This window comes from Giraffa tippelskirchi, chromosome 6 (assembly GCF_054371585.1).
Source record: "Giraffa tippelskirchi isolate mGirTip1 chromosome 6, T2T-mGirTip1v1.2.pri, whole genome shotgun sequence".
Classification (NCBI taxonomy): Eukaryota; Metazoa; Chordata; class Mammalia; order Artiodactyla; family Giraffidae; genus Giraffa; species Giraffa tippelskirchi.
The window spans coordinates 135,767,944-135,794,804 of NC_137280.1; the positions used below are offsets into that span (position 1 = coordinate 135,767,944).

General features: G+C 42.6%; 2 protein-coding genes across 4 annotated transcripts in view; one reads left to right on the plus strand and one right to left on the minus strand.

Annotated features, from left to right (window-relative positions):
- The window catches only part of GLRA1 (glycine receptor alpha 1), a 94,564-nt gene extending 69,568 nt beyond the window's left edge, over positions 1-24,996 (minus strand). For both annotated transcript variants that reach the window (XM_081495973.1, XM_081495972.1), the window contains exon 1: positions 23,609-24,996. In XM_081495973.1, coding sequence (XP_081352099.1) covers positions 23,609-23,664 — 56 coding nt within the window. In that variant the 5' untranslated portion in view covers positions 23,665-24,996. The remainder of the gene's footprint in view (positions 1-23,608) is intronic.
- LOC145508724 (uncharacterized) overlaps positions 1-26,861 on the plus strand; it is an 885,448-nt gene that overhangs the window by 79,418 nt on the left and 779,169 nt on the right. The window lies entirely within an intron of this gene.

Sequence of the window (26,861 nt, forward strand, 5' to 3'; positions counted from 1 at the left end):
GTCAACTTTGCATTCACTAAGTACTTTGAGATCATTATCATCTCATTTGAGATGGCATTAATTTATTACTTCACTTATTTACTTATTTATCTAAAATAATTATGAAGTGCCTACTGTATGTCAAAGGTTGTACTAGGTGACTGAGCAGAATATAAATAATAAAAATATGCTATGCTATGCTATGCTAAATCGCTTCAGTCGTGTCCGACTCTGTGCGACCCCATAGACGGCAGCTCACCAGGCTCCGCCATCCCTAGGATTCTCCAGGCAAGAATACTGGAGTGGGTTGTCATTTCTTTCTCCAGTGCATGAAAGGGAAAAGTGAAAGTGAAGTCGCTCAGTCGTGTCCGACTCTTAGCGACCCCATGGACTGTAGCCTACCAGGCTCCTCCGTCCATGGGATTTTCCAGGCAAGAGTACTGGAGTGGGGTGCCATTGCCTTCTCCGAATAAAAATATAACCTCCCTTATTGAGTGGTTATAAAGGACCAGGCCTTACACAAAGAGGTTTATTTAAAGTAGTGAATCCTGAATCTAATCCTTTCAGTCAGTCAGTTCAGTAATAATCCTTTGGGTTGGATTAATTACCCCCATTTTACTCATGAGGAAACTGAGATTTATAGAGGTTAAATAAGTTATTTGTGCTAAGTCACTGCAGTTGTGTTTGATTCTTTGCCATACTTTGGACCACAGCCTGCCAGGCCCTTCTGTCCATGGGATTCTCCAGGCAAGAATACTGGAGGGGACTGCCATGCCCTCCTCCAAAGGATCTTTCCAACCTAGGGATCAAATCCACATCTCTTGTCTCCTGCATTGGCAGGCAGGTTCTTTACCACTAGCGGCACCTGGAAAGCCCTATTTAGGTACACCTAACCCCAGAGTTTGTTGTGTGTGGATCACAACAAATTGTGGAAAATTCTTAAACAGATGGGAGTACCAGACCACCTTACGTGCCTCCTGAGAAACCTCTATGCAGGTCAAGAAGCAACAGTTAGAGCTGAACATGAAACAACAGACTGGTTCCAAATTGGGAAAGGAGTACGTCAAGGCTGTATATTGTCACCCTGTTTATTTAACTTATATGCAGAGTACATCATGCGAAATGCTGAGCTAGATGAATCACAAGCTGGAATCAAGATTGCTGGGAGAAATATCAATAACCTCAAATATGGAGATAACACCACCCTTATGGCAGAAAGTGAAGAGGAACTAAAGAGCCTCTTGATGAAAGTGAAAGAGGAGAGTGAAAAAGTTGGCTTAAAACTCAACTTTCAAAAAACTAAGATCATGGCATCCAGTCCCATTACTTCATGGCATATAGATGGGGAAACAATGGAAAGTGACAAACTTTATTTTCTTGGGCTCCAAAATCACTGCAGATAGTGACTTCAGTCATGAAATTAAAAGACACTTGCTCCTTGAAAGAAAAGCTATGACAAATCTAGACAGTATATTAAAAAGCAGAGACATTACTTTGTCAACAAAGGTCTGTCTAGTCAAATCTATGGTTTTTCCAGTAGTCACGTATGGATGTGAGAGTTGGACCATAAAGAAGGCTGAGCACCGAAGAATTGATGTTTTGAACTATGGTGTTGGAGAAAGCTCTTGGGAGTCTCTTGGACTGCAAGGAGATAAAACCAGTCCATCCTAAAGGAAATCAGTCTTGAATATTCATTGGAAGGACTGATGCTGAAGCTGATGCTCCAATACTTTGGCCACCTGATGCAAAGAGCCAACTCATTGGCAAAGACCCTGATGCTGGGAAAGATAGAAGACAGGAGGAGGAGGAAATGACAGAGGCTGAGATGATTGGATCGCATCACTGATTCAATGGACATGAATTTGAGCAGTCTCTGGGAGTTGGTGAAGGACAGGGAGGCCTGGCATGCTGCAGTCCATGGGGTCCCAGATAGTTGGACATGATTGAGCTACTGAACAAGCAAATCCAGAGACTTCTCTTTTAAATATCTTAACAATAGATATACCATAGCTCTTGTATTCAGAGAACTCCCAAATTAATAGAGGGAAACCTATGAAAAGACAAATTAGTGCTTGACTATTTGAACCTATTAGAAAACCATATTACTTTCCCCTCCCAGATCTGTGCTGGTTTAGACCTAGTGAGGAAAATAAGCCAAGTTGCAATGAACCCCTAGGAAATGTATTGGCAAAATGGGTCTGTTTGTTCCAGAGAAAACAGAGGTTTCCCTAAGAGTGAATCTTAGATGTGTGTGGTCTTCAGGCATCCAAGAGACCATGATTCAAAGGAGGATGTTGAGAAAATAATAAACAGTCTTCATTGGGCACTGAGGAAGAAATGACCTTAAACTGTAGAAAAAGCAACTTGGATTAAAATCTGCATCTGCCATTAATAAACTGAGTGAATGGTCTTCAGAAAGAGCACACTTAACTGTGAGTTGAGAGGATTTAGTTGAAGTGGGTATTTGTATGTAAATACAGAGTTTTATTGATGCTCCCAATCTCTAATAAGGCTCTAAATAGCCCTCCTTGATTCCCCTGAATCCTCTAAGACAGAGAGCTGCAGCTATGCTTAGTGGAGTGGAACTTCTTTGTCTTACTTAGCAGGTTTTAACGTCTTGGGGAAGAAGTGGGTAGAAGAATCATAGAATTATGGAACTGGGACATCTTGTGCATTAAAAAAAAAGATATTTTTTGAGCATCTTATATAAATTAATGATTGTATATTGTGACTGCAGTGTCAGAAGGAATGTCATCTTCGTTTATAGACAAGGAAATTGACTAAGAGATTAACTAACAAGAATCGCAATGGCTACCAATGATCAAACACTTTCTAATTGCTACCCACTTTGTTAAGAAGTTTCCCATACATGCTTTCTAACCCACTTAACTGCTCGGTGAGGTGGGTACCATTTTCTTCTCTAGTTTTCACTTGAGGAGACTTGGAAAGGTTAAGTGACGTAATCAAGGTAATTTGGTGGCTGAGTTGATATGCGACTCTAATTGAGGTGGAATTTTGCCATATGTTTTGGAGCAGCTGTTCAAATGTGCTAATATAGCTCACTCAACTTGAATATGCATTGTTTTAAGTTCCTGCTCCTCTGCAGTTTAGTACCAGCTTCTGCAAGTAATATTTACTGAGGAGTATTCAGGAGAAGACATGTTAGTGAAGCCTAAGGGACTCAATGAGCTGAAAGCAAGGTAGATGGACGATGATGCTAGATGGCTAGTGTCCCTTCCTGGTTTTAGGAGGAAGGAGGACTAGTGGTGAAAGGGTGGCAAGGGTCATTGCTGAGACTGTCTTTTCCTTTTGAGGGTTTCCTCCCTTTTCACCCTGTACCTTCAGGATCCTCTAGCGGGGTCACCTCCCTGTGCTCCATAGGAGGCCCAAATAGGGATCCAAATTGCACTGCCCTCTGCTTCTTGTCGTATGGCTCTGAGGCAAATGGAACAAACTGGGTGTAGGATCAGAAGTCCTCTAAGTTTGACTACTACTCATTTCTATTCTTTCTTCCGTGATCATGAATGCATCCTTTGTTATACTGAAGCATCACTTTCCTCATCTATAGAGTGTAGATCCTTCCTGCCCTAACTTATGAATCACTACTAGTGGACCAGTAGGTAAGAATCCAGGCTTCCACTGCAGGGGGTGTGGGTTTGATCCCTGGGCAGAGAACTGAGATCCCTCATGCTGCACAGTGTGGCCAAAAAAAAAAAAAAAAAAGAAATCTTACTGGGTGCAGTAAGACACTGCACTAACAAGAGCTCATTCATTTCTGGATTGAAACAGAAGCTGGTCCAGGGTTAAGCACACAAATTCTGCTGTCAAAACCATGCTCTTCTGTTTATGAGCTGTATGGCCTCAGAAAAGTTACTTATCGTCTTTGTTTCTGCATCTGTAAAATGGGTATCATTGTTGCCACTCACAGAGTTGTGACAAAGATCAAATAGTTCTTCTGCAGTGCTTACTTTGGTACCTGGAACATTGTAAATGTTCAAAACAGTTTTTATTGATTTAGATTTTCATTGGTTGCTCTAGGCTGTATGATAGGGAATGAATATATGAACTTCTAGTGGCTTCTTGGCATTTTACACTTGAATCTACAAGGACCACCCTCATTCACACCTAGAGGACTACTACAGCTCTCTCTGGTAATTCTTCTGCTCTGTTCTTAGTAATTTATCTCTTAAGTAGTAAATTAATAGAATTACTTTGGCATTTCAATCAATAGGATTAAGATGATCTGATGGTAACGGAGTAGTAATTGCTGCTGCACAGATGGAAACTGTCTAGTGGCAAAAACTGTTCTTCACAAGCTGGCTGGCAGCCCTCAGACCAGATTCTTTCCATCCTTTAAAAAAATAACATTTTCCTCTGATGATAAAAGCAGTGAATGCATATTAGAAAAATACAACAAGGTTCAAAGAAAAAAAAAATAATAAAACCTACCTGGAAAATCCTACTATGTAGATACCTACTGTTAACATATTAGTAAATTTCCTCTAGGTTTTTTTTTTTTCCCCACTATAATCAATTTTGTTTCCTGATTTTTTATTGAAGGTTCTAAGTGAGGATTTTATTTCTTCTTGTTATTAAACCTTTAGAAAGATAATTGTAAGTGACTGCATGAGCCAGTGTGTGGCTATATCAGCATTCATTTAGCTGTCCCTCTTTGATGGCCATTTATATTATTTCCAATTTTGAACTATTATAATTTATGCTGTAAAAAGCCCCCTTGCTCACAAACCTGTGTTCATGGCCTGGAAGCAAAATTGCTGAGTCAAAGGGTATGAATGTTTCTAAGGCAGAAAGGCTCTAGCAGTGTCAAGGGACCCCTCCCTACTCCAGGACCAGCAGCTTGGCTCCTCACTGAAGATGAATTCCTCATAAGGGGAAGTCTGGTAGTGGCCAGTGCTGGAGGCAATGGTGAGTAAGTGGAAGCTGAAGAAGAGAGGTGACCAATTCTTTTTCCTTTTTCTGTTTTAGTGCCTATTACCCAAGAAGCCCTAGACACTGGAATGTGCTGGAGGGGAGAAGGAGAGATCTTTGTGACAGTGTAGTTTGGCAGTTCAGCGTAGTTTGGTGCAATACATTTCATTTGCTATAAACTGCCTGCTTATGTCTTTTGCCTATGTCATATTCCATTTTTATCCCTGAAAGTATTTATGTATAATAAGTATCCCGTAAACGCTTGCAATGGGAAGTAGGATATCATGGCAAACTCAAATCTGGTTCTACGATGTAGCTGTGTGATCTTGGGCAAGTTACTTAACCTCTTCAAATCTGTTTTTTAAATTTTTTGTCAGTAAAATAGCGTTAATAATAGTGCTCCTAGGGTTGGAATTAAAGGAGAAAATCAGTTGTTGATATCATGCTAGATAAAAACTGCTTAGTATCTTAGACATTATTACAAATAAAAATAAAAATCTTTGTTGGTAAGACTCAAATATTCATTAAAATCTTATGCTAGTCTAGATTACACCTGACAATTCTGAAGAACTTCCGAAAAACCTAACGACTAAAAGAAGCCGATATGGCAGGAAATACTGGATGTGGGCTGTACTTCACATCTTGGCTAATTTATTATTTTCCATCACAGGTCCTGCATCTTAAGAGGGACATTAACAGGTTGGAGCAGGTCCAGAAAGGAACAACTGGGCTGGTAAACAAACTTGGAATTGACCTGTAAGGAATAATTAAAGACTCTGTGGGTGTTTGGCTCAGAGAAAACATAGACAGAGAGATCATTTTTTAACAAATCTCTGAAGGGCTGTCATGGGGAAGAGAGACTCAACTTAGTAAAATAATATTCTTGGATATTTACTGTTTGCCAGGCACTGAACCAAGCCCTCTGCAGATATTATTTATGTCTTCTTCTCCAAAGCACTACATGAGGTATATATTTGTGTTCCTGTCATCCAGAGGAAGCAACCAAGGCACAGATGGCAGAAATGACTTGGTTGAAAGTTACATGGCTAGTATGTGGTAGGGTAGGAATAGAACCTGATCCTTCTGGTTCCACAGTTGAGGTACCTTCTGTAGGCTACTGACTTGTTCCAAGTGACTATGGAAGGCAGATGGGATTTTCAGAGTGGGAAATGGCTGCCCAATGTGAAGAAAGAATATTTTAACCATTAGAGCTATCAGGTAATGGAAGAGACTACCTAAGGAGATGGTGAGTTTCTTACCTCTGGAAGTGTTCACACACAGGCTGAGCTCTTAGTATCACACTGTAAGGATGAATCAGCCAGGGAGTAGGCTACAGTCATGAGTTTACTAGTTATTATACGACCTTGAAAGTTGCTTATCTTCTCTGATCCTCAGTTTCTTCATCTGGAAACTAGGAATACTTAAATCTAATTTTAGGTTTGTTGGAAGAGTAAAACATTTAGATAAGTTGCTTAGCCAGGAATCTGTTCATTGCATGTTAAGTGAACAATTATCTATGGTTTTTAAAAAATGTATTTGTACCTGTGCTTCTTGTTTTATAGAGTGAGTCTATCTGTTCGTTTCTTCCTGGAGGTCATTTCCAGATTTGGAGATGTTACCTGCAGAGTGGGTACTCTAGCTCACTTCTGCAGAGGCAATTACCTAGGTGTCCTCTCAAGCAAATGACAGATTGGACTTTGGAACAGGGGTAGGTAGTGGAGTAAATGAAATGAAGTATGTTTAGACTGTATTATTAAGCAAAAATATAGATGTTATTGAGAGAGAGACTAGAACCATTTTACCCTATTGATCAATTATCAGATGGGTGTGAAGAGCCCACTGTGTGCCCAGCATGTGCCATGTAGATTAAGCATATATCCAATCAGTTGGGGGCACTCTCTTTGTTTTCATGGGCCTCAGTGCGTGGGTTGGCTCAGACAGCTCTGAAAAGATGAAAGAATAGGACTGAGTGTCATTCTGTGCTAAGTCCTTTGGCACAGGGCAGTTAGGGAAGGGATGATTAGAGGCAGGAGGTTGGAAAAAATGACCTAGGAAGATTTCTTTCTGGCCTGGAATTTTCTCTGTTTAATGGTTCTCAGGATTGCATCCTCGTAGGCACTGTGTGGTAATGTTGCAGTTGTAGCTCCCTTGGGCATATTCTCTAGTCATTTCCCTAGGACGACTCCCAGAACCTGGGGATATACTGATCATTGTTGCTCATTGTTAAGGAAGGGCTGTCCTTCTTAGACACAGAGAACAAGCCAATCCTCCCTCCTTTCAGGGCTCCTTTTAGGTCCCTGTTTTTCAGACATCAGTGGTGCCCCTCACCAGCATTGTCCATGCCTCTCACCAACATCAGCCATGCCCCCCACCCACATCAGCCATGGACCCCAACACCAACCATGCCCCTCACCAACACCAGCCATACCTCTCACCAACACCAGCCATACCTCTCGCCAACATCAGCCGTGGCTCCCGCCAACATCAGCTGTGGCTCCCGCCAACATCAGCCATGACTCAGTGGTGGGAGACGTGAGTTGGCTGCCTGAGAATAAAGCTTTTTTGGTAATTCTTAATGTGAATGTTCTTCCTTCTCCTCTTTCAACGAAATAAGCAGATGTTACCCGCTTTGGGAAGTGCCTTCCTTTCTCCTTCTCTTGTTTCCTCCTCCTTTCATTTTTCCTCCTTAGCATTTGCTTCTTCCCACCAACATTTCTTTCCCCTCCTGGTCTTCTGGGTTTTCCTTTCCCTTCATTTGTTTCTGAATCCTAGAATGATAGACCTGAGAGAGATATTAAAAGTCATCTAGTACAGTCCCTCCATCCATTTTACAGTTTAGAATACTGTGGTCCAGGGAGGGAAGGAGACTCCTATGTGAGTTCTTGGCTGAACCCACCCAGAGGAGACCTGAGTTGAGTGCTCTTTCTTCTTTATTCTTCTTCTTGTCTCTCTCTTTTTCTCTCCCTTCCTGTCCCCTCCCCCTTCCTTTTTATTCCTTGCCTAGTGCTATTCCTTATTTTCTTTCGTCTCTTCATAAACCCCATGGTGATAGATGGAAAGGAAATCAGGGCTTTGAGTAGCAGATCTGAGGGGAAGGGTGTTGTCAGGTTCTCCTCACCTCCCTTCCTCACTGGCAAAGGCTGTGTTTGAAGTAAGCCTCAGTTTTCTTCCTCAGAGGCTCTGTTCCTTCCACTCTGCCCCACCACATCTTTGGAGAGAGGTTTGTACCATGTCTTATGAAGACTTTGTATTGGATTGGCAAGGTGGCTGGTCTACAGGCATCCAGATTGGGAAGATCCCTGCCTCAGTTTCCTCATCCACAAAAGTACTATGAAAATAGTACTTACTTCAGAGGATTTCTATAAATATTAGTTAATGTGTATGGAGCGTTTAGAGAAGTTCCTGGCATATAGTAGGTTCTTAATGCATGTTTTGTATAAAATTGTTGATTATAGATATTATTTAGAGGAATTCCTGTCTGTCAGGCACAGGGTTGGGAGCCACAGATGTCACTCTTACATAAGAAGGGGATGGAAACCTATGAAAGTAGCTTCAATAGACACTCGTTGGTGACCTCATCCCCGCTGTGCTCTGCCAGGCGAAGATGCCTACTTTTTACCCAAATGTGCCATCTTTTCCCAACCATTTGAATTCAGGTAGCAGCTCATGTCTATGATTCACTCTGAGAAGCTGTTTGGGACTTCAAGTTAAGCCTTGCTCAGAACCACCCCAATCTCACAAGTCTTACTGGTCTTTTCCAGTTAAAACAATAGCACTGTCCAAGATAGAATGATAGGGTACAGTACTCCCCAAGCCCAAATCAGTTGCATATCGTCTGACACGTTTTGCCCAACTCATATACTGTGATTTAATTACTTTTTAATTTGATTTTTTTGTTTAAAATAAACTCAGTACTATAATGAAATTGATAATTCTAGTACCTAGGAAAATAAAATTCATGACAAGTATAACAAAGTTATCCTGAACCACTGAAATCTATGTTGCGTACTATCAGTGGGCCAATCATGAAATTTTAGGGAAAATCATCCCGATGTGAACAGCGTTAGAGGTCTCGGTCTTTGTCTGGACTGGACATTAATTCGTGGTTGACTTTTCCTTCTGGCCTCAGTTTTCCCCTGGGAATTGAAGGGATGGAGTCAGAAAATTCTTTCCCTAAGTTTTTTTTTTTTTTAATGACCTAGAAGTTGTTATGAAATTACATACAGAATTGTGCAGGGCTCTAGTCACTCTGATGAAAATATATTCCAAACATCACTTGTTGTAAAAACCCAAATCTCTAATGTAACTCTGGCTTCCATTTTCCAATGACATTTTGCTTCCAGCACAATGACTTCAGTGGGAAAAGCAACTTCCATTTGCTTGGAAAATTCCTTCAGAAACCCCAAACTGTCTCAGCCCTTAGGCTCGTTTTTTACCTGGAAGATACCAAGCAACTGGGCCCAGGTTCACCTTGCTCCAAATGTTTTTTTCCCCTACCTGGTACAGGTTGTCTTTTTATTAAGGGGAGCTCCAAGTTTATTTTTGTGCCCATATTTTCTGATATCCTCTTCCTTTCTTTTTTTTTTTTTAAAGAAAACTTTCCAGCTTTCAAAAGTAATAAATATTGTTGTAAAACATCCAAACATTACTAAAATATTTAATGTAAGAAATAAAAGCACCCGATAGTCTCATTCCCAATAGATAATAACAACTATAAACAGTTTTGGGTCCATTTCTCTAGACTTTTTTCCCATGTGAGAACAATGAAACATTAAAAAAAATAAGAATGAGATCCTACTATACATACTGTTTTGCTTCTTGCTTTTCCCCCTGTTTAATCTTTTTTCCTCAGAATCTTTGACTTTTTTTGCATGGAATGAGGTCATCTGGCTTTGGCACTTACTGACTGTGAGACTGTAGATGAATCGCTCCTCCTCTCAGGGTTTCAGTTTCCTCATCGGTAAAAGGAAACAGCCCTTTCCCACTTGCCTGTGATATAAGCTTTAAGGGAGAGAGCCTGTGAAAGTGTAGGCACCCTGTGGTGGACTCCAATGAACCCTCCTCTGTCCCATTCTCCTGTTTGACTGGGTTTGGAGCACTGACCGTGACCTGAAATTCTATGATTTCCTGGGTTGTTTCTTTGTACCACCTCTAGAAGTTAAGCTGTGTGAGAGCAAAGACCACATCTCTTCTGTTCATCACCATATCTGTCCCCCAAGTGTAGAAAGATTACTGGTTTATGGTAGGAAGTCAATAAATAATTTTTAGATGATGAAGAAATTATCCATGCTTAGCCTTGCTTCCGAATGATGAAAGACCCATAGGGAGAGAACAGGGCAGAGCAGGAGTGGGCTGAGTCTTAGGTCACCGTAGATAGCTGGACCATCCAGTGTTCTTGAACTTCCCATCTCCCAGTTTCCCCTTTCTGTAAGCCCTTTTCTTCTGCCTGCATCATCCTCTTTTGGCCCTCTTTGCCACCTGGTGAATTAGTCATTCTTGATGGCCCAGTTTAAGTGCCTTGATTCCTATTAAAATTGTCTTCAACTTTGTACTGCACTGTGCCCACCACCCCCACCCTAGGCAGAGTTGTGTGTGTATTAGTTGTTCAGTCATGTCCAACTCTTTGCAATCCCATGGACCATAGCCTGCCAGGCTCCTTGTCCATGGAATTTTCCAGGCAAGAATACTGGAGTGGGTTGCCATTTCCTTCTCCAGGGGATCTTCAATCCCTGACCCAGGGATTGAACCTGGGTCTCCTGCATTGCAGGCAGATTCTTTACCATGTAAGCCAGCAAGGAAACCCCCAGGCAGAGTTAGTCAGATTCTTCTTTATGATCCCACAATGCTTTGCACCTACATTGCTATCACTCTACGTCTTTTCCTGTTGAATTCTTAGGGTGATTTGGCAGGGAAGGATAATTATCATTGCCATTTTACAGATGAGGAAAACTGAGGCTTAGACATCTTAAAAACAATCTTGCTCCAAGTCATAGAGTGGTATACCATTGCATTTGGACTTCCCTGGTGGCTCAGGTAGTAAAGCGTCTGCCTACAATGCGGGAGACCTGGGTTCAATACCTGGGTCGGGAAGATCTCCTGGAGAAGAAAATGGCAACCCACTCCAGTATTCTTGCCTGGAAAATCCCATGGACGGAGGAGCCTGGTAGGCTACAGTCCGTTGGGTTGCAAAGAGTTGGATTCGATTGAGTGACTTCACTTTCTTTTCTTTCATACCATCACAAGTGGTTTAACAAGGATTCCAGAACATATTTGACTGATGCCAAGGCAGAGTTTGTAACTGCTGGGGTCAACTTGACTTAAGAATTATGCAATGACAGCTGGAAAGACCTAGGATTTTTGTGAAGTCCAATCTTATTTTAGGGATAGAGAAACTGAGACTCAGTTACAAAGTCAGAGCAGGGCTTTCAGAGGGAGGAAAATTCTGCTCTAATCTCTAAGCTGTCCAATCAAGGTGGCGTGGAGGTTGACTCTTACTGAACCTTGTCACCCTCTTTGTCAAGAGGTGTAGCTTTTCATATTCCAGGGCATTTTCAGTGAATTCCTCCAAGACCCCTCCCTTTGGGCATGATGCAATCTTTTCTTGGCTCCCGTCAAGAGTTTTTCTCTTCTGCTAGATGTTTTAGGTCACATCACAAAAACTGTCTCCAGTGAGGTCTGTGTTTTCTGCACAACTGAAAGCCATTTTCAAAAGTTTGCCTTGTCTTATGGAAAGGGGTCTCTCTGTGGACCCAGGCCACAGTGGGAAGCAACCATATGTGCAATGGCATGGATGTTTTGAGAGGCCCAGAGTTTGGACATCCTTGGCCAGACAGCAAGGATAAGGCTAAACAACCCTCTGCAACAGCTCTCAAGCCAGGGCTGAGCTGTATGTCTAGCTCACTCTCACTGTGACTCATTTCTTGGAGCAAAAATGTGTCATTGTGAGACATAGCAGTGCATTGCATTCTGGTGGGAAACCTTCTGGTCCTGGGCTTCAGCAGAGCCAATAAGAGAAGTATGGGAGCAGGTATATGGGGACAAAACAATTCAATTCAACAAGATCTGAATATCTAACATACATGAGCCACTGGGGTAATACTATCAATGAGGAGAATGGAGCAAGCTGAAAACCCTGGTGAGCACCTTATCTTCATGTTAGCCTTTCACATGAACCAAGAAACCCATTAAGTCCCTAGTCTTTGAAGGGCTTATATTCCAACTGAACAAGTAGAAGGGCACCCAAATGTTTGTAAGGCCACAGTGTGCAAACTGAGTGCTGAAGGTAATGCCTACATTTCCAAGGAGATTTAGGAAGGAGAATCCATGCCCAGTTCTGGGTAGGGATGGTGGCAGTCTGGGGTTGCTTCATGGAGAAAGTGTTGTTAGAGGTGGCTCTTGAGGTGTGGATAGGATCCGAGAGAAGTGGAGAGGGAATTCACTAAGGGCTTGTGCTCTGCTCAGAAAAAGTGCTTAAAGGTGACTGCATTTGTCTGTTGGCAAAGTTTTCTCCATTTTTTAAGATGGGGAACTTGAGGCTCAGAAGGGTTGAGCAAACTGCCAAGATAATACAGCTAGGAAGTGATAGAGACAACATTCAAAAATCAAATGAACTTGAATCCAGAATTGGTGGGTGTGCCTTTCAGGGCAAAAATGAGGGAGGGGTTTTTCTAGATTTAAGGAACGTTAGGGACCAGTGGGAGAAAAGGACAGAGATGAGAACAATGGGCATGTAACAGACCAATGAGAAGTTCGGTTGAGGTAGAATTTGGTTTGTGTGAAGTGAAGGAGCTGGAAATGGAAGTGCAGGCTGTACTGTGGCAAGCTGAGAGTGGGGTCATACTAGAGCCTGGTGTTCTCAGCGAAGGGCAGCATAAATGCGCAGATGAATGAGATCCATCTGTATGTGTACTGACAAGGTATTGCTGGGTGAAAAAAGGGAAGCTGCAGAGCATAGCATTTAGTATAACCCTATTTTTGTAAAACAGAAACAGCTCATGATTGTAGCGCAGCAGTTAAAGACTCTGACGTCGCACTGCTTGGATGTCAGTCTGGCACTGCCGTTTCTAAGCTGGGCAGCCCTAGGAAAATTACTAAACTTCTCTGTTTCCTCATCTGTAACTTCATCTGTGCAATGGGATGAATAATAGTATATCCTTACAGGATTGTTCTGAAGATTACATGAGTTAATGCATATTCAAATTTTAGAAAGGCATTCTTGTCATTATCATGTTATTAAGATTATCTGGAAAGATGAATATATTGAAGTGTTAAGTGATTTACCTTAGAGAGTAAGACTTCTGTGTCTTTTAATTTTAAACATACCTCCCTTTGTGGTTTAAATATTTTATGGCAAACATGTATAATGTTTATAATGTAAACAGACGAACCAGCAAGTTTATTTCAAAAGTTAATATTAGGAGGTTGACATGAGAAGACTTTATTTCTATTGTGTTTTTTTCTGCTATCAGCAACAGGCCTACTAGTTACACATTGAGAATTGTCTCTGGCGTCACTCAGATGGCTGCTGGGAACAGGTGTCTGAGACTGTTGTTTGGGTTTCCCACAGGCCTTGTCTGGAGTGATGCTACTGCTTGTAAAGGAGAGCTAGCCCAGTCCTTGCTGCCTCTCCCCATTCTGCTCCCTGCCCTCATCTGGACTGGGTATGTTTTCCTGGCCTAGAGGTGTTCTGAGAAGCCCTTGGGGTCTGCTTTGGGAGTGGCAGGTCCTGATTTTGTGCTGAGGTCTCCAGTGCTGGAGATTGGGCTGCCTCTCCAACCTTACAGAGAGAAGGTGAAGGGAAACTGGGTATCCTCAATCCTGTGTGTTTGGAGGTTAGAGCATGAGGCTTGACAAGTTGTTTGGTTTGAATTCCAGGGACCAGCAATTAAAAAAGAAAAAAGATGAGCCTGAGACTATGCTGCCTTTCTTCCTTGCCTCCCTGCTCAGTCATTCTCTCCCATCATCCCCGATAGCTCTTTCAGTGGAGTGATTAGGGGACAAAGAAAGGCTGTACTGCAGGGACCCATCTCCACCCTGAGACAGAGCTCTAACCACATGCTCTCTGCCCAGGGTGGAAGGTAGTGTAATATTCCTCCTGTGAAGGGTGGAGATTAAAAACTCACATCTGTTTATGTATTTCTGTTAACTTTATATCTAGAACCACCTGCAGGAGATGAGCTTTTGATTATTTGAAGAAGCAAACTCATCTCTTTTTGGCCTCCATCTTCCTCTTTCAGTTCAGTCTCCTCCCCACTTTTCCTCCCAGGTTCATTCTTGGAATAACAGTGGCAGTACAATGATTAAGAGAATGTTTTCTGCAGTCAGACTTATCTTTGAATCCTAGCTCTGCTTCTTATGAATTGCCTTACCTTGGGTAAACTACATAACCTATTTATGCCTCAGTTTTATCACCTGTAATATGGGAATATAATAATACTTATGTCTAAGGGTTTGTGACATGAGGCACATGATGTTGTTAGCACAGTATCTAGCATTCAATAAACACTTGATAAATAGTAACGATTGGTATTGAGTGGTTGCAGTCAAGACTGAGATGGAGCATCATAAGGGAAGGAAGGAAGGGAGGCCCGCCTGTAGTATCTGTTAACGTAAACGATGCGCAAGCTCTGTGCCCCAGCAATTCCATTTCTGTTCTTGTTATCTGCCTGGAAAAATGGCCTGTGTTCATTCACAAAGATGTAGGTACACTGTGATTATTGCAGCACTGATTTCAGTGGAAAAATTGGAAAAAAGTAGAAATTTCCATCAATACGGAAGTGGCTGGAGAACAGCGGGATATCCATAACATAAGATGTTCTGCAGTAGCTAAAAGAATGAGGTGGAGATGTCTGCCTCAACAGATAAAGCTTTCCAAGACATGGTGATATGTGAACAGAGTAAGTTGTGGAATCATATGGGCGATTTGATTCCATGAAATGATAGTGTATATATTTCAATGAATAGTATATACAGTTCAATAGGTAGTATATATAGTTCAATAGATTTCAATATATATTTCAACATATGTATGTATAACTATTGAACTATATATACTATCACTTTGTGTATATTTATATGTGTGTGTGTGTGTGTGTGTATATATATGCATATATGAATAAAAGTGATCAAGTAGGTTACCTCTTAAAGAAATAAAAGCTGGGAGGGACCTGGAGATCATCATCAAAGGGGATTTTAGGTTTAAGTCTAGTATTAGCATTTTTAAAAAAGAGAACATATATATATATATATATATATATATATATAGTACAATTAAAAAAGGTTAAGAAGAGAAAAATAAATACCTATCTGGCTAAGAATCCCAAGACAATGACTTTGTCAAACCAAAACCCTGATGGGAAATTCCCAGTTCATAACCCCTGTGGCCCCCTGGTAGAGGGTGGAGGCTATTAGCCTGATAGCCATATCAGTTCAGAGGGGCTGCAACTTTGAGAGGAATATATAAAGAGGGGTACCTATTAAGGAGGGCAGTGTATATACATGTTAGGGGTGTAGATATTCCAGCTGTAGGTTAGGGATATATATATATATATATGTGTGTGTGTGTGTATATATATATGTATATATATATACACACATATATATATGTTTATATTCCAACTTTAAGAAGAAAAAGGCAGTGTGGTGAGCTAGGAGGAAGGAGGTTTGTATCTGAATCTGACTTAACCCTGAGATTAACAGTGTGTCTTCGGGAAGTCACTTTTCCAAGTCTCAGTTTTCTTGACTCTAAAATGGGGATAGTAGCCACTGCCTTATATCTATTTTTTTAAGGTGGTTGGAAAGCTCATATGGGAATGCAGGTGCAAAACGCTCTATGGACTGTGAAGTGCTCTTGTAAGAGAACCCTACAAGTCTTCTGGCAGCCAGGGTTGCAGCAGCCTTGCCGCATTCCTCTGGAGCTGGGGAGTGTTGCAGAACTGAGCACAGAGCAGTAAACACACAGCTCTCAAAGGCTGAAGATCTTGACAGTCACTCTATTAGATGTGTAAGATACTAATATGCTTTTTGGAAAGGATGACAAGTTAAAGGGCGAGAGAGAAAGGAAGGAAGGACATCGTTCTGAGATCAGACAGATGACAGAAGGGACGGCAGTCTCTGAACATCTGGGGGGTCCTAAATAAGCCTCCAGTTATGCAGAGTTAATAGTACAATGTCCACAGGAAGACTTGTCAGCGAGATCATCCTTGGAGAAAGAAACCACAGATTCTCTCCTTCTGATCACCTTTGATCTACCTCTTCCATCAATCCCTATAGACTCTCACTGCTGTGCCCCAGGGCCCCTTGGTGCCAGCATTCAAAGCCAGTTACTCAGGTGCCCCTTCTCTTCATCCAGCCATCACACAATTGTACTTCCCAGCTGTGTGAATGAGAATTTTCGGTGCACTAGGATTACCGCCCCCCCGCCCCCCCTCGTCGCCCCAGTTTGGAGATGCAAATAGCTCCCTGAGGAGCCCTTCTTAAGGTGCATGTTTATGTTTATGAGGGAGCACAGCATGTGAAAGGGGCAAAGGAAGGAAAGCACAGCAGCAGAGTCCAGGGCACACAGGTTGTAGAGGAATAAGTTTGGGGGATGAGCTCATTTGTATAGGGCCTTGGGTGGGCTGACATTCACTCTTGAGGAAGTCATTTGTTCTCTCCCGATCTTCAAGATAAACGGATTGGTCTCTATCCAGAGTCCCCAGTCAGAATGGTTTAGAGCTTTGTTATTCAAACCTTTGGTCCACAGAAGCATCAGCATCACCTGGGGGGTGCTAAAAATGCAGACTCTGAGGCTCTACCCTAGACCTCCTGAGTCTGAATCAGCATCTTAATGAGATCCTCAGGGGATCCACACACACTGAAGTTTGAGAAGCTCTGACTTGATGACTCTTGTTACCTTTAGAGGTTTCTGGGTCCCCATCCTCAGAGATGCTGTTTCAGTTAGTCTAGTATGATGGTGGGAATCTGAACGCTTGACAAGCCCCTCATAGCTAGATATGAGAGCTGTTGAATTACAGAACTGCCCTAAGTCTCCGTGATTCTGTTCGTACCCTGAAGCAAAATATGATTCTCTGCGGGTGAACGGGTGTGAGATGGAGACTGGACCTCGCAAGCCAGGGAGCAGAGGCTTGTTCTCTAGGGGCCTGGGGTTGCCCAGTATACGAGGCAAGAGAGAACACTGCCCATTTCACAGCTGGGATAATGACTGTCAGCAGCTCCCCGTTAAGACGGTAAACTCATTTAGCAACAGACACTGAAAAACAGTCGAATTCAAAAGCAGAGAGTGGTAATCTAATTGCACTGAATTAGCCTCGGGGGACTCGGACAATATCAACTTCAGAAAACCACAAAGGGATCCTTTATAAGGAGTTTCAAAAGCACTGGGGCCTCAGCACCCCTCATAAGGGCTTGCACTACAAAGCATAGGCACTGTGCATATAAGCCCCTCTGCCCAGCATCTCAGGGCATTGTTCCCTTCTAATGTGCTTTCTGAATGAATTTCCTGGCTGGCCTGATGGTGTTTTCAGTTGTGTGAGGCTGAACAGGGAGTTGGTTCAGGAGAGACAGCTGGAGTTCAGGGCTGAGAGGCCTTCAGCCATTCAGTCCTGTGAACACCATCTGTGCCTGAGGACTGGTCCGTGAACCAGTGAATTTTCTGGTGGTTTTTCTGGCTCTGACATTGTCTTATTTCTGAAGTCCTTCTCATTTCTTAAAGCCAGAGTCTTACATAACCAAGGTGATTTTCTTTTAATAATCCTTGGTCGCATATGAGTTTGTGTGTTTATGTGCGTGTTCATTGCCCAATTTATTATCCAATCCATTTCAGAGAAGGAAAAGGCATGAGTGGATGTGTATTTATGGCATGACTCGGAAAATTTACGGAGATCAGATGATAATTTGGGGATCAGGAGTGGGCAGCGGGGGTTGGAGCATGAGTATCGTGAAGATTTGTCTCTGACCTGCATTTCATTTACTTTTCTGCAGCAAATTACAAATCCCAATGCACAAAAGTAGCTCGAATTCCTTCCACATCCCTCATGGGAGGTGGATTTCCAGTCTCTGCTTGCATACTTCCACTGACATGGACCCTCACTACAACTGAGGCAGCCGGTACACAGTTGACAGATCTGCCAGAAGGCTCCAAATTACATTAAAACAGTTTGTGTGTGTGCATTAAAAATATATTTATCTATTAATTCCAATTCTTCTCTTGAAGCCATATAGAATAATTCAAACTTAATATTTCCCAAATGGGGTCCCTGAATACCTAGAGGGTTTATGAAATAGTAATGAGGACTCAGAATCCATTTTAAACATTTCAGAGATTATCAAATTGAATATTTACTTCTGACAAGGCTCTATAGACTAACAAGAAAACATCACACCTTTTCTTTTGTATTTTCTTAGGTTAACTCATTGTGGTGGCATTGCTTATCACATGATGTTCAGTATTTCTGGCAGTTTGTCTTTGGTTAATAAAGATGGGGAAAACAAGTTAACAATGGATGGGGTTTGGTAAACAAATTTTAAAAAACTTAGCCTTATAGGGAAGGGAAAAACCTAAACAGAATCACCGACAAAAGTATAAACACCTTTGGTTTCTTCCTCAGGCCTCTCTTCAGATCTCTGAGGATAGTGATCATACTTCATATTTTCTCATGCAAAGCATTTTCTGGGGAAACTGACATATTTATGGAATCTGTCAATAATCATGTCCAGATTGGGATAATTTTCCAGAGAGTGAGGTTATTTATTATGGTCTTCAATTCTTTTAGACCTTTGAGCCTGAATATAATTCTTATAATAATTGAAATACCCTGCTACCAAAACTGTTCTATTGTGAAGGAGATTGGGAGGTAATAATCCTTGACTGGCACAGGGAAAATTAATTTTAGAGACAGTGATTTGTCAATTTTCTTTATTTTATAGCTGGGGAAACTGAGGCTGGAAAGGTCAGGAAACCGTCTCAAGGGCATGTCAGTAGCTAAATTCTGGATCCTGGGTCTTCTACCCTTGGGGCCAAGGCCACTTTGCCTAAAGCAGCAGAGAACCTGCAGAATAGTGTCAAGATGGCCAGGCAGGAGACAGTGCCATCCATCTTAAAAATCATTCTGGCTTCTGCCAGCTGATGAAGGAAATAAAGTTAATGATGCCCACATAAATGTGATGCTGTCGCAGGCCGCGTGCACAGACTGTCTGGAGGGGAGCTCTGCGGGCCCTCTGACGAAGTAAAAAGGTATTTAATGGAGCTTTAAAAGGAGCAGTGGCTCCCCTTTCTGCAAGGACAGGGACTGTGGCATCTATTACCTCCATCTCCCCTGCAGAGTGCCTAGTTTTGGACTGGGCACGTCAACACAAGATAAATAAATACCTGGTGTAGAAAAGAGGGCAGTATCATCACTGAGGTAAATTCAGCTTGAGCCTTTGTGGGAATGGACCTCTGTCTTTTATGAAGACCTTACGTGAGTTGGGAGGTATATTAGTCGGAGTTAGTTGTTTGAGTGGATTGGTAAGACAACTGAATCCCCATGAAAGAAAGAGATTCATCAGAGCCGTGCTGCAGGATAAGAGAAGAGCCAAACTCTCCAAGGAAGGCTCTCAAATCGTAGCCTAACTGCTCTTTCCACGGCACCGCATGGTCGTAGCCTCTTTCATAAGGTGGTCTCAAAGATAAATTCCCTCCATTTCCCCTGATAGGTCATTCCCAGTTTTGTAAGTATGCAGAAGTTATGTGCTGATTCATGCCTCCATTTACCAGGTTGATGTTCTTGTCCAGAATGTCCCTCAGAAACAAAAAACATGACATTTTCTCTTTCTCAAGCTTCCTGAGCCCCCAAAGAGGGTAGACTGACATTTTGATTGGCCCTAATGCAAAGTTGCCCAAGGGGCATCTTTTCTTGGGAAAAAGTCCTTGACCCACTCCAGAAGCTCCTAGACACTTACTTTCCGCAGTGCCCAAAATGCAGCAGGTAAGATTTGAGGAGGAATACAGCTATGCTACCAGGAGGAAAAGATCCAGGTTGTCATTTACTCCTCTTGGCAAGCTTGGAGAATGGGAGGCCAGAAGAGCCACCTTAGAAGAAAGCTTATTTACCTTTCAGCTGGGTGGTTTTTCAGGACTGAGATATGAAGCAATCTGTTTACCATGCTCCTTTTGACCCCAGTGAGGTAGAGACAGCTTTTCTTCAAGGTTTCGATGACCTTTCTTAGCCAGTGAGTACTATATTCAGTACAAAACCCTGTGCAAGGAAACACCTATGGGTTGGCAGACAGAAGTGATAATAAAGGAAAGCTGATCATCTTTTGGGAAAACCACCCGTGGGTTAGACTTGGTTTATCTCCTCTGTCTTTATTCCCATCTCAAGCACAAGCTAGGTCTTTGTTTGCTTCACTCTTGTGCCTTTTGTGTTCCAGGGGGCATTTTCTTAAGGAAAAGACTTTCCTCCTCATTACAATTGGTTCATCAGAGTCTTAGGTTAAATATTTGGTCATTCTATACCAGTGGTTCCCAACTGTGGGCAATTTTGTGCCCTCCTCCCATCCCAGACTTCTGGAGACATTTTTGATTGGCATGACTAAGGGAGAGAGGGTTATTGATGCCAAAGATACTGTTAAACATCTTATAACGCATAGTTCAGCCCTCATATCACAGAATTTTCCAAACTGTTCAAAATGTCAGTAGTGCCAAGATCGAGAAACATGATTATATACCATGAATCTATTTGAGTTGCTCAGAGGGTGAGAAAATATGGGGCTCACCCTGGGCCCTTTCCCAGCCATAAGCCAGTGTAAGGCCTCTGGGAATCAAATTAAATTTCCTTCTACTTAAAAAGAGGTTTGAAAGGAATATGCTCCCATTAAAAACAAAAACATCTTTGCTTATTGCTTTTGACCAGTCTGGATATAAAGCCCCATCCCAAACTGAAAACAAAGAGAGAGCATTTAGTTTATTGAATACTTCAATATCACTCATAGAATTTTAGAACCACAGATTTTTTAAAATATCAGGACAAGAACTTCAGCCAACTCACTTTATTTTACTTATAGGGACACAGTTGGTTAGCATTGCAATGCTGTTTGTCCCCCGGTACCCTCTTATCTCTTTCACCTCAGTTTTTCCTAAGGCCTCAATTCATTCTCTTTGTTGACACTGTGCGATTTCTCCCTCACTCACTTTGAGTGTTGTTTTGTTTGTTTTGCTGTCATTATTGTCATTTTGCTGGTTATGTGCAGATGCAGCAGCACTTCTGTCATTAAGAGCCTTTCCTAGCCCCCAGATTTCCCCTACAAGGTGAGCAGCTGGCCTTCATTTAATCTAAGGACTACCTGGGTGCCTGAGATTATTGGATTGGCTCATTGCAACACAGTACCTGTCCCCTGGGGGAGAAGGGGTTATTCACATGGAATCTGCTAGGGAACCAGTCTCCAATTACCTCTACATACATTCTCTTGAGCCCCCGGATTTTAATGCTTCTGTATTTTCACCTAAACTTTAAAAAATGAGAGAGTTAGTAATGAAAATGCCAATTAGACATAGAAAGTAATTTCTCTCCTTGTGACCTTTTTATTTTTCTCATCTCTGAAAAATTGCTGAGGGTATTTCCCTAGTTCAGTTCTTATATTTCCTATTTTATGTTTCATGTTCTAAAACAACCTTTATTCCCCAAATAATGTAGCCATTTCTGTATTTTGAAGGTGTAGCAGCACCATTCCCTTCTCAGATCTCCATAGTCATGACTCTTCTTTCCTTATAAACACAGGGCATTATATCCCATATCCATTGTAGATCATGTCTGCCTTGTCGCAGGTGGGGGAAGGAGATGTGGAGTTACGCGTCCTGATAATCCACCACCCATAATTTAAAAAATTAACACAGTGGATTCCTAACCTTATCTAAATGATTACAATGCCAACCTTTCAGACTGTCTCCCTATTGTGAAAGACAATGTCTGGGAGAAGAAAAATCAAGCATTATATACTGTTCATCAAGAAAAAAAAGAGTTGGAAGGGAGGATGTGCTTGGTCCTATTAATTTGCTCTTTAATCTCTCTGGTTCAGTTCTGTCTCAGAAAGCCAAACAGAATCAATTTGCATACAAATGTTACCAAGTACCCCACCTCCACAGCATTTTCCAGTTCTACTATGTATGTAGAAGAGAAGGAATTTGTTATTGTTCAGGGGATACTTCCTGCCCTTTAGCCCATAAAGTAGCTACATTTCGCAAGGCCCTGGATTGTAGCACTTTTTAAATTTGACTCCTTGAGTATTTGTATTGTGAGCTATGGGCAGGACCATGGCCTATCAAATAATTATTTGAACTGGGGATTAGAAGATTTAGCGTTGGGTATCTCAGAGAAGGAGAGAGGTCTTTTCTTCATCCCAAGAGAAATACATGAAGAGAGGCTCACGTGTAGACCCTTACAATCTGGAGAGAGGTATCATTCACTTAATAAACCAACCACTGGATTAATCAAACCAACAATTCATATGCAGAGTTCACTATAATGTAAAAATGAAAAAAATCCAACAAGAAATATTTGCTGCAGATTTATGATGGTAGAGACTAATATGTGTTGGTTTACTTATTTTTAAAATTAATCTAGAGTGGATTTTTCAAGTGACTGTTAATCCAATGTGATGGTCAAACATGAGAGGCAGACATCTAAAATGAAGAAGATTAATGATCCCTGCAGGTCATGGGAGAAGACTAATTTTTTTCAATTCATGTAAATGGAATTTATCATAACCATCTCTGAAGATGGCATGATTCACCCACTTACAAAAGGACTGTATATTTCAATGCTTCCTGAAGAGGTGATTTTTCGCTTTTCACTTATGCTAACGTAAGAATGCTAAGACTAGGGGCAGAAAATTTTAACCTGGGAGATGGTGGCTGGGGGAACTTATTTCTGAGTTGGAGATAGACATAAATTAAAAAAACAAAACAAATGAGACTTGTCCATCAGTTCAGTATCTGCAGCTAGCAAGCAGAGTTTGGAAAGATGAATGGGAGATAGGAGGGAGTCAAAGTTTCAAAAGAGAAATGTGTTCCGGAGTCTGTTCCTGAGTAGATTCCCCTCTGCAACTACGTTCAGAGCTTTACAACCTGAGGTCATAACGCTATTGTTTCCAATCACGGAGCCTCAGCAACAACCCCCCACCCCCACACCGCAGAAAAAGAAAACAACAACAAAAAAGGAGAGAAAATAATATGTTCTATGTCCAGTGGGTTCGAGTGCAACCTTCCCCGTCACCGCTAGTTGTCACTTGGCTCCCAGACGGGAGAACTGAGGTTTTCGGCACTGCGGTTAGAGAGAATGCAGTCCTAATTAAACTGAGTAACTCCTAAAGCTTCCCCTTAAAGTCCTCATACGAGTGAGAGTCAATATGCAGAGGGTTTGAGGGAGAGTGATGGGGCAGAGAGTATAGCAGGCAGAAGGACAAACAAATCACAAGAAACAGGCAAACAGCTGCCAGGGCAGCCACTGTCTCAGACCTCCACGCACAAGCCAGACACCCTGCGGGCGGTGGGGGGGAGCGGGGGGGCGGGGGGGGAATGAGGGAGCGGGAGATGGAAGGACCTGATTGCCGCGGTATACAGCACCCTCCTCCCCCCGAATGAGGGGATCACGGACAGAGTCAGCCTCCATGCTCCTTTCCCCCAATTCCATCAGAGCGATGTGGTCAGTAAAAAATTGCATACCTGAAGAATACAATGGTCTCCCAAAGGTAGAGTCGAAGAGTATTGAAGCTGTACATTTTTCAGGTCCTTGTGCTTTGTAGTCCACGAGTTATGGGGGCAAAAATGTTTCAAATTGGCACTTACAAAACCTGCGAGCGCTGCTGAAAAAAATAATCCAAATCCTAAGGGGAGGTGGGGAACAGGGACGCGGAGGGAGAGCCCCAGGGGAAATCGGAGCGGGGGTGGGCTCTAGGTACGACGGACAGAGGCAGCCTCTAAGCGTTTCAGCACCACGGAGAGCGTCCACCCCTGCTTTTCAGGAGCGCGACGAGTATTGCTGTTTGTTAAACTCCAGCGTGTCTGTTGGCTCCCTGCGGCGCTGGGGAGGCACGTTTGGGGGTGGGTATATTTTCTTTTTTGCCCCTGTTTTTCTGTTTAAACGGCCAGCCCCGTGAAAGGAAAAAAAAATCTGTGGAGATCAGAGCGCTGGCCTCGGACCGTTAGATTGGGCGAGCATCCTGGGTAGGGAGATCAGGGCTTTATGCCCCTGGGCTGGCCTGAGGGGGTTAGGGGCGAGGGGAAGCGATTGAAGTGTTGCCTTCAGTTAAATCCCGGAGAATGTGCCAGGCTGGTGCATCACTACCGAGTCCCGGAATCTCGTTACCCTGCCTGCGTACCCGTCTGCTGTCGCCTTGCGATCCCTGTTCTCTGGTCCCCGCCGAATAAGTTATGATCGCTGCAGAAGAGGTATCCCATTGCTTGGGGCTGCAGACGTGAGAGAGCTCAGGGCAAGTTTCAGGGGCTGCCGGGGTCCATGGCGACCCCGCGGGTCTCAGGAGCCCAAGGCTTCAGATGCATCTCGGCTTTCTGAGCTCGCCCATCTTCCTCAGGCCAGGACTCCTTCAGGTCTTCAGACTTTCTTACTGCATTAATTTAACAAACTGGCGGCGTGGGGGATTGCGGGGGGCGGGGGCGGGCGATGGCTGACGGGAGCGGGTGGAGAGAAAAAAAGGGGGGAAAAACTCCTTAGTATCTTCAAACCCTCCCACTCGAGGCGCTCATTGGCCCGTGGCTGCGAAAACCAGATCTTTTCTCAGTGTTTGGCCAATCGCGTGTTAGACTCTGGGTTGAGTTTAACACTTAGAGTGCTGAATGAGATCCGTGTCTCCCCTCTCATGGCAGGTTGGTGGTGGAGTGGGGGAGGTTATGGAGTTAATCTCTCGAGGTCTTTCAAAATATTGCCTTTATTTTTAAAGAATGTAGTTGTATGTTAGTGAAGCAAACACCGCGGGTCCCAGTTCAGACGTGCCTTTGGGCTCAGTTTATCATCTTGAAAGGGAAGAATTGAACTTGATCTCTGAGTTTCTTTAGAGCTCTGAAGTAGTATGGTTTGACTCCAGAAAAAAAAAAAAAAAGAAGGGAGGAGAGGTTTCAGAAAGAAGTCTGATCTATAAAGGAAGATTCCCCACCCCCTCTCTCTCCAGGACCACTGCAGCAGGAAAAGACAGAAGAAATTCCTTGAGCGGTTTACACAGTCAAGAGGGAGCGCAGCCCTGGCCTCACTGCAAGATATGTCCTTTTTCTACTGGGCAGGAGACAGTTTTATTTACATTCATAACCTTGGGAAACAGAGCCTCAGAGAGCTGTGGCTTGCGACAAAATAATGGTAGTGCCAAGTTGTACATACAGATATCCAGTACTTACTGCTCCCATTCTCTGTTTTTTTCTTCCTCCTGCTTCTCTGTTTCCCCAGCTTATTTGAATCTCAGAAACCAGCTATACATTTCACTCTAGAGCCCAGCTGGGGAGGTGGAGTTAATCAGATTTTCTCCAAGCTATCGGACTTTAGTGGATTAATAGCCTCTGCAGGATTTTCTGGCTGATTTGAACTGGCTGGGACACTGGGGTCTCTCTCTCCCAGCCTACTGAAAGGAGGTAACCCTTCCCTCTTACCTAGTAGCTTTATGAGTTCCTTCTTTTGAGTTTTTGGAGGCTGAATAGCCTCCAGAATAGCCTCCAAAATTCTCCCTAGAATAGTTCTTAAGAGCTTATTTCTCTCCAAGCTCAGGCTTTCTCTGAGCAAAGAAGTCTGGAAAACTTTGTCCACTAGTCTCCTATCAGCAGGGATTCGCCCCCTACTTTCCACACTGTTACAGCACACCCTTCATTACTTCCTTTTCTATTGGTTCCCCCACACCAGAACAGTGATGAGTTGTTTAGAACTTCCATGAAATTCTGACTAGTGACTGAGTAGGAAATTTTGCTTTGAAGGTGAATATTCACATGAAACTGATACAAATTTATATTGTCAGTCTGTTATCTACCTGCTCCTATCTATCTATCTATCTATCTATCTATCTATCTATCACTAGCCTTGATTAGTATGCCTTCAGTGCACCAGGCACTGTTGTGCACTTCACATAATCTCATTTACTTCTTACAGTCATACCTTGAAATAAATATTATCTTTGTGAATGTGCTTCTATGCTTGTTTATGTGCCCACTAGTGAGTTTGCTTGGGAAAGACAAGCACACATATTTCTGTGGCTATAAACTGGTTTACCCCACCTCCCTAATTCTGAAGTCAATGTGAAATGTATATGTGTATTTGTACATTTGGGTTTGTGAATGGGTTTCTGTCCACATAGGTGTATATGTTTGCATCTATCTGTGTCATTTCTCTGCCCCTGGAGGTACTGAAGTAAACTCACAACTGAAGTTGTGAGCTGGCAACTTTGTTTTTGCTCCTGACCTGGCTAGGAAGCTGTAGGCAGGTGGGGATGCAGTGTGTACAGTTAGTTTTTCTTTTCCTTTAAGAGATGCTTTGTGTGTGTGTGTGTGTGTGTGTGTGTGCGCGCGCGCGCATGTGTTTATGTGGTGTTGCTGTTTATGGGTGTGAATGGCTCTAAAACTGTGGCCTCTGCAGGAAATGAGAGTAATTATTGCCTGTTTTCTAGTAGGCTTTTTTTTAATGTGAGGCTTCTACTTTCATTTAACTAGCACACATAACCTGAGTATGTGCCAAGCATTGGGGATGTACTAGTTCTATATAACCAGATAACTAGTACTAGATAACTAGATAACAAAGTACTAGATAACTAGTACTTTGTACCTCTGGCCCATATGGTCACTTCAGATTTACAGTGGTAAAAGTTTCTCATGTTTTACTTCATATCTCACATATTTCTTGTGCCTTAAACGGTATACCCAGATCTTCCTGTCTTGTGTATGTCACTTTTGAAAATAAAAACCATGACCTCCATGGTCAGGGATT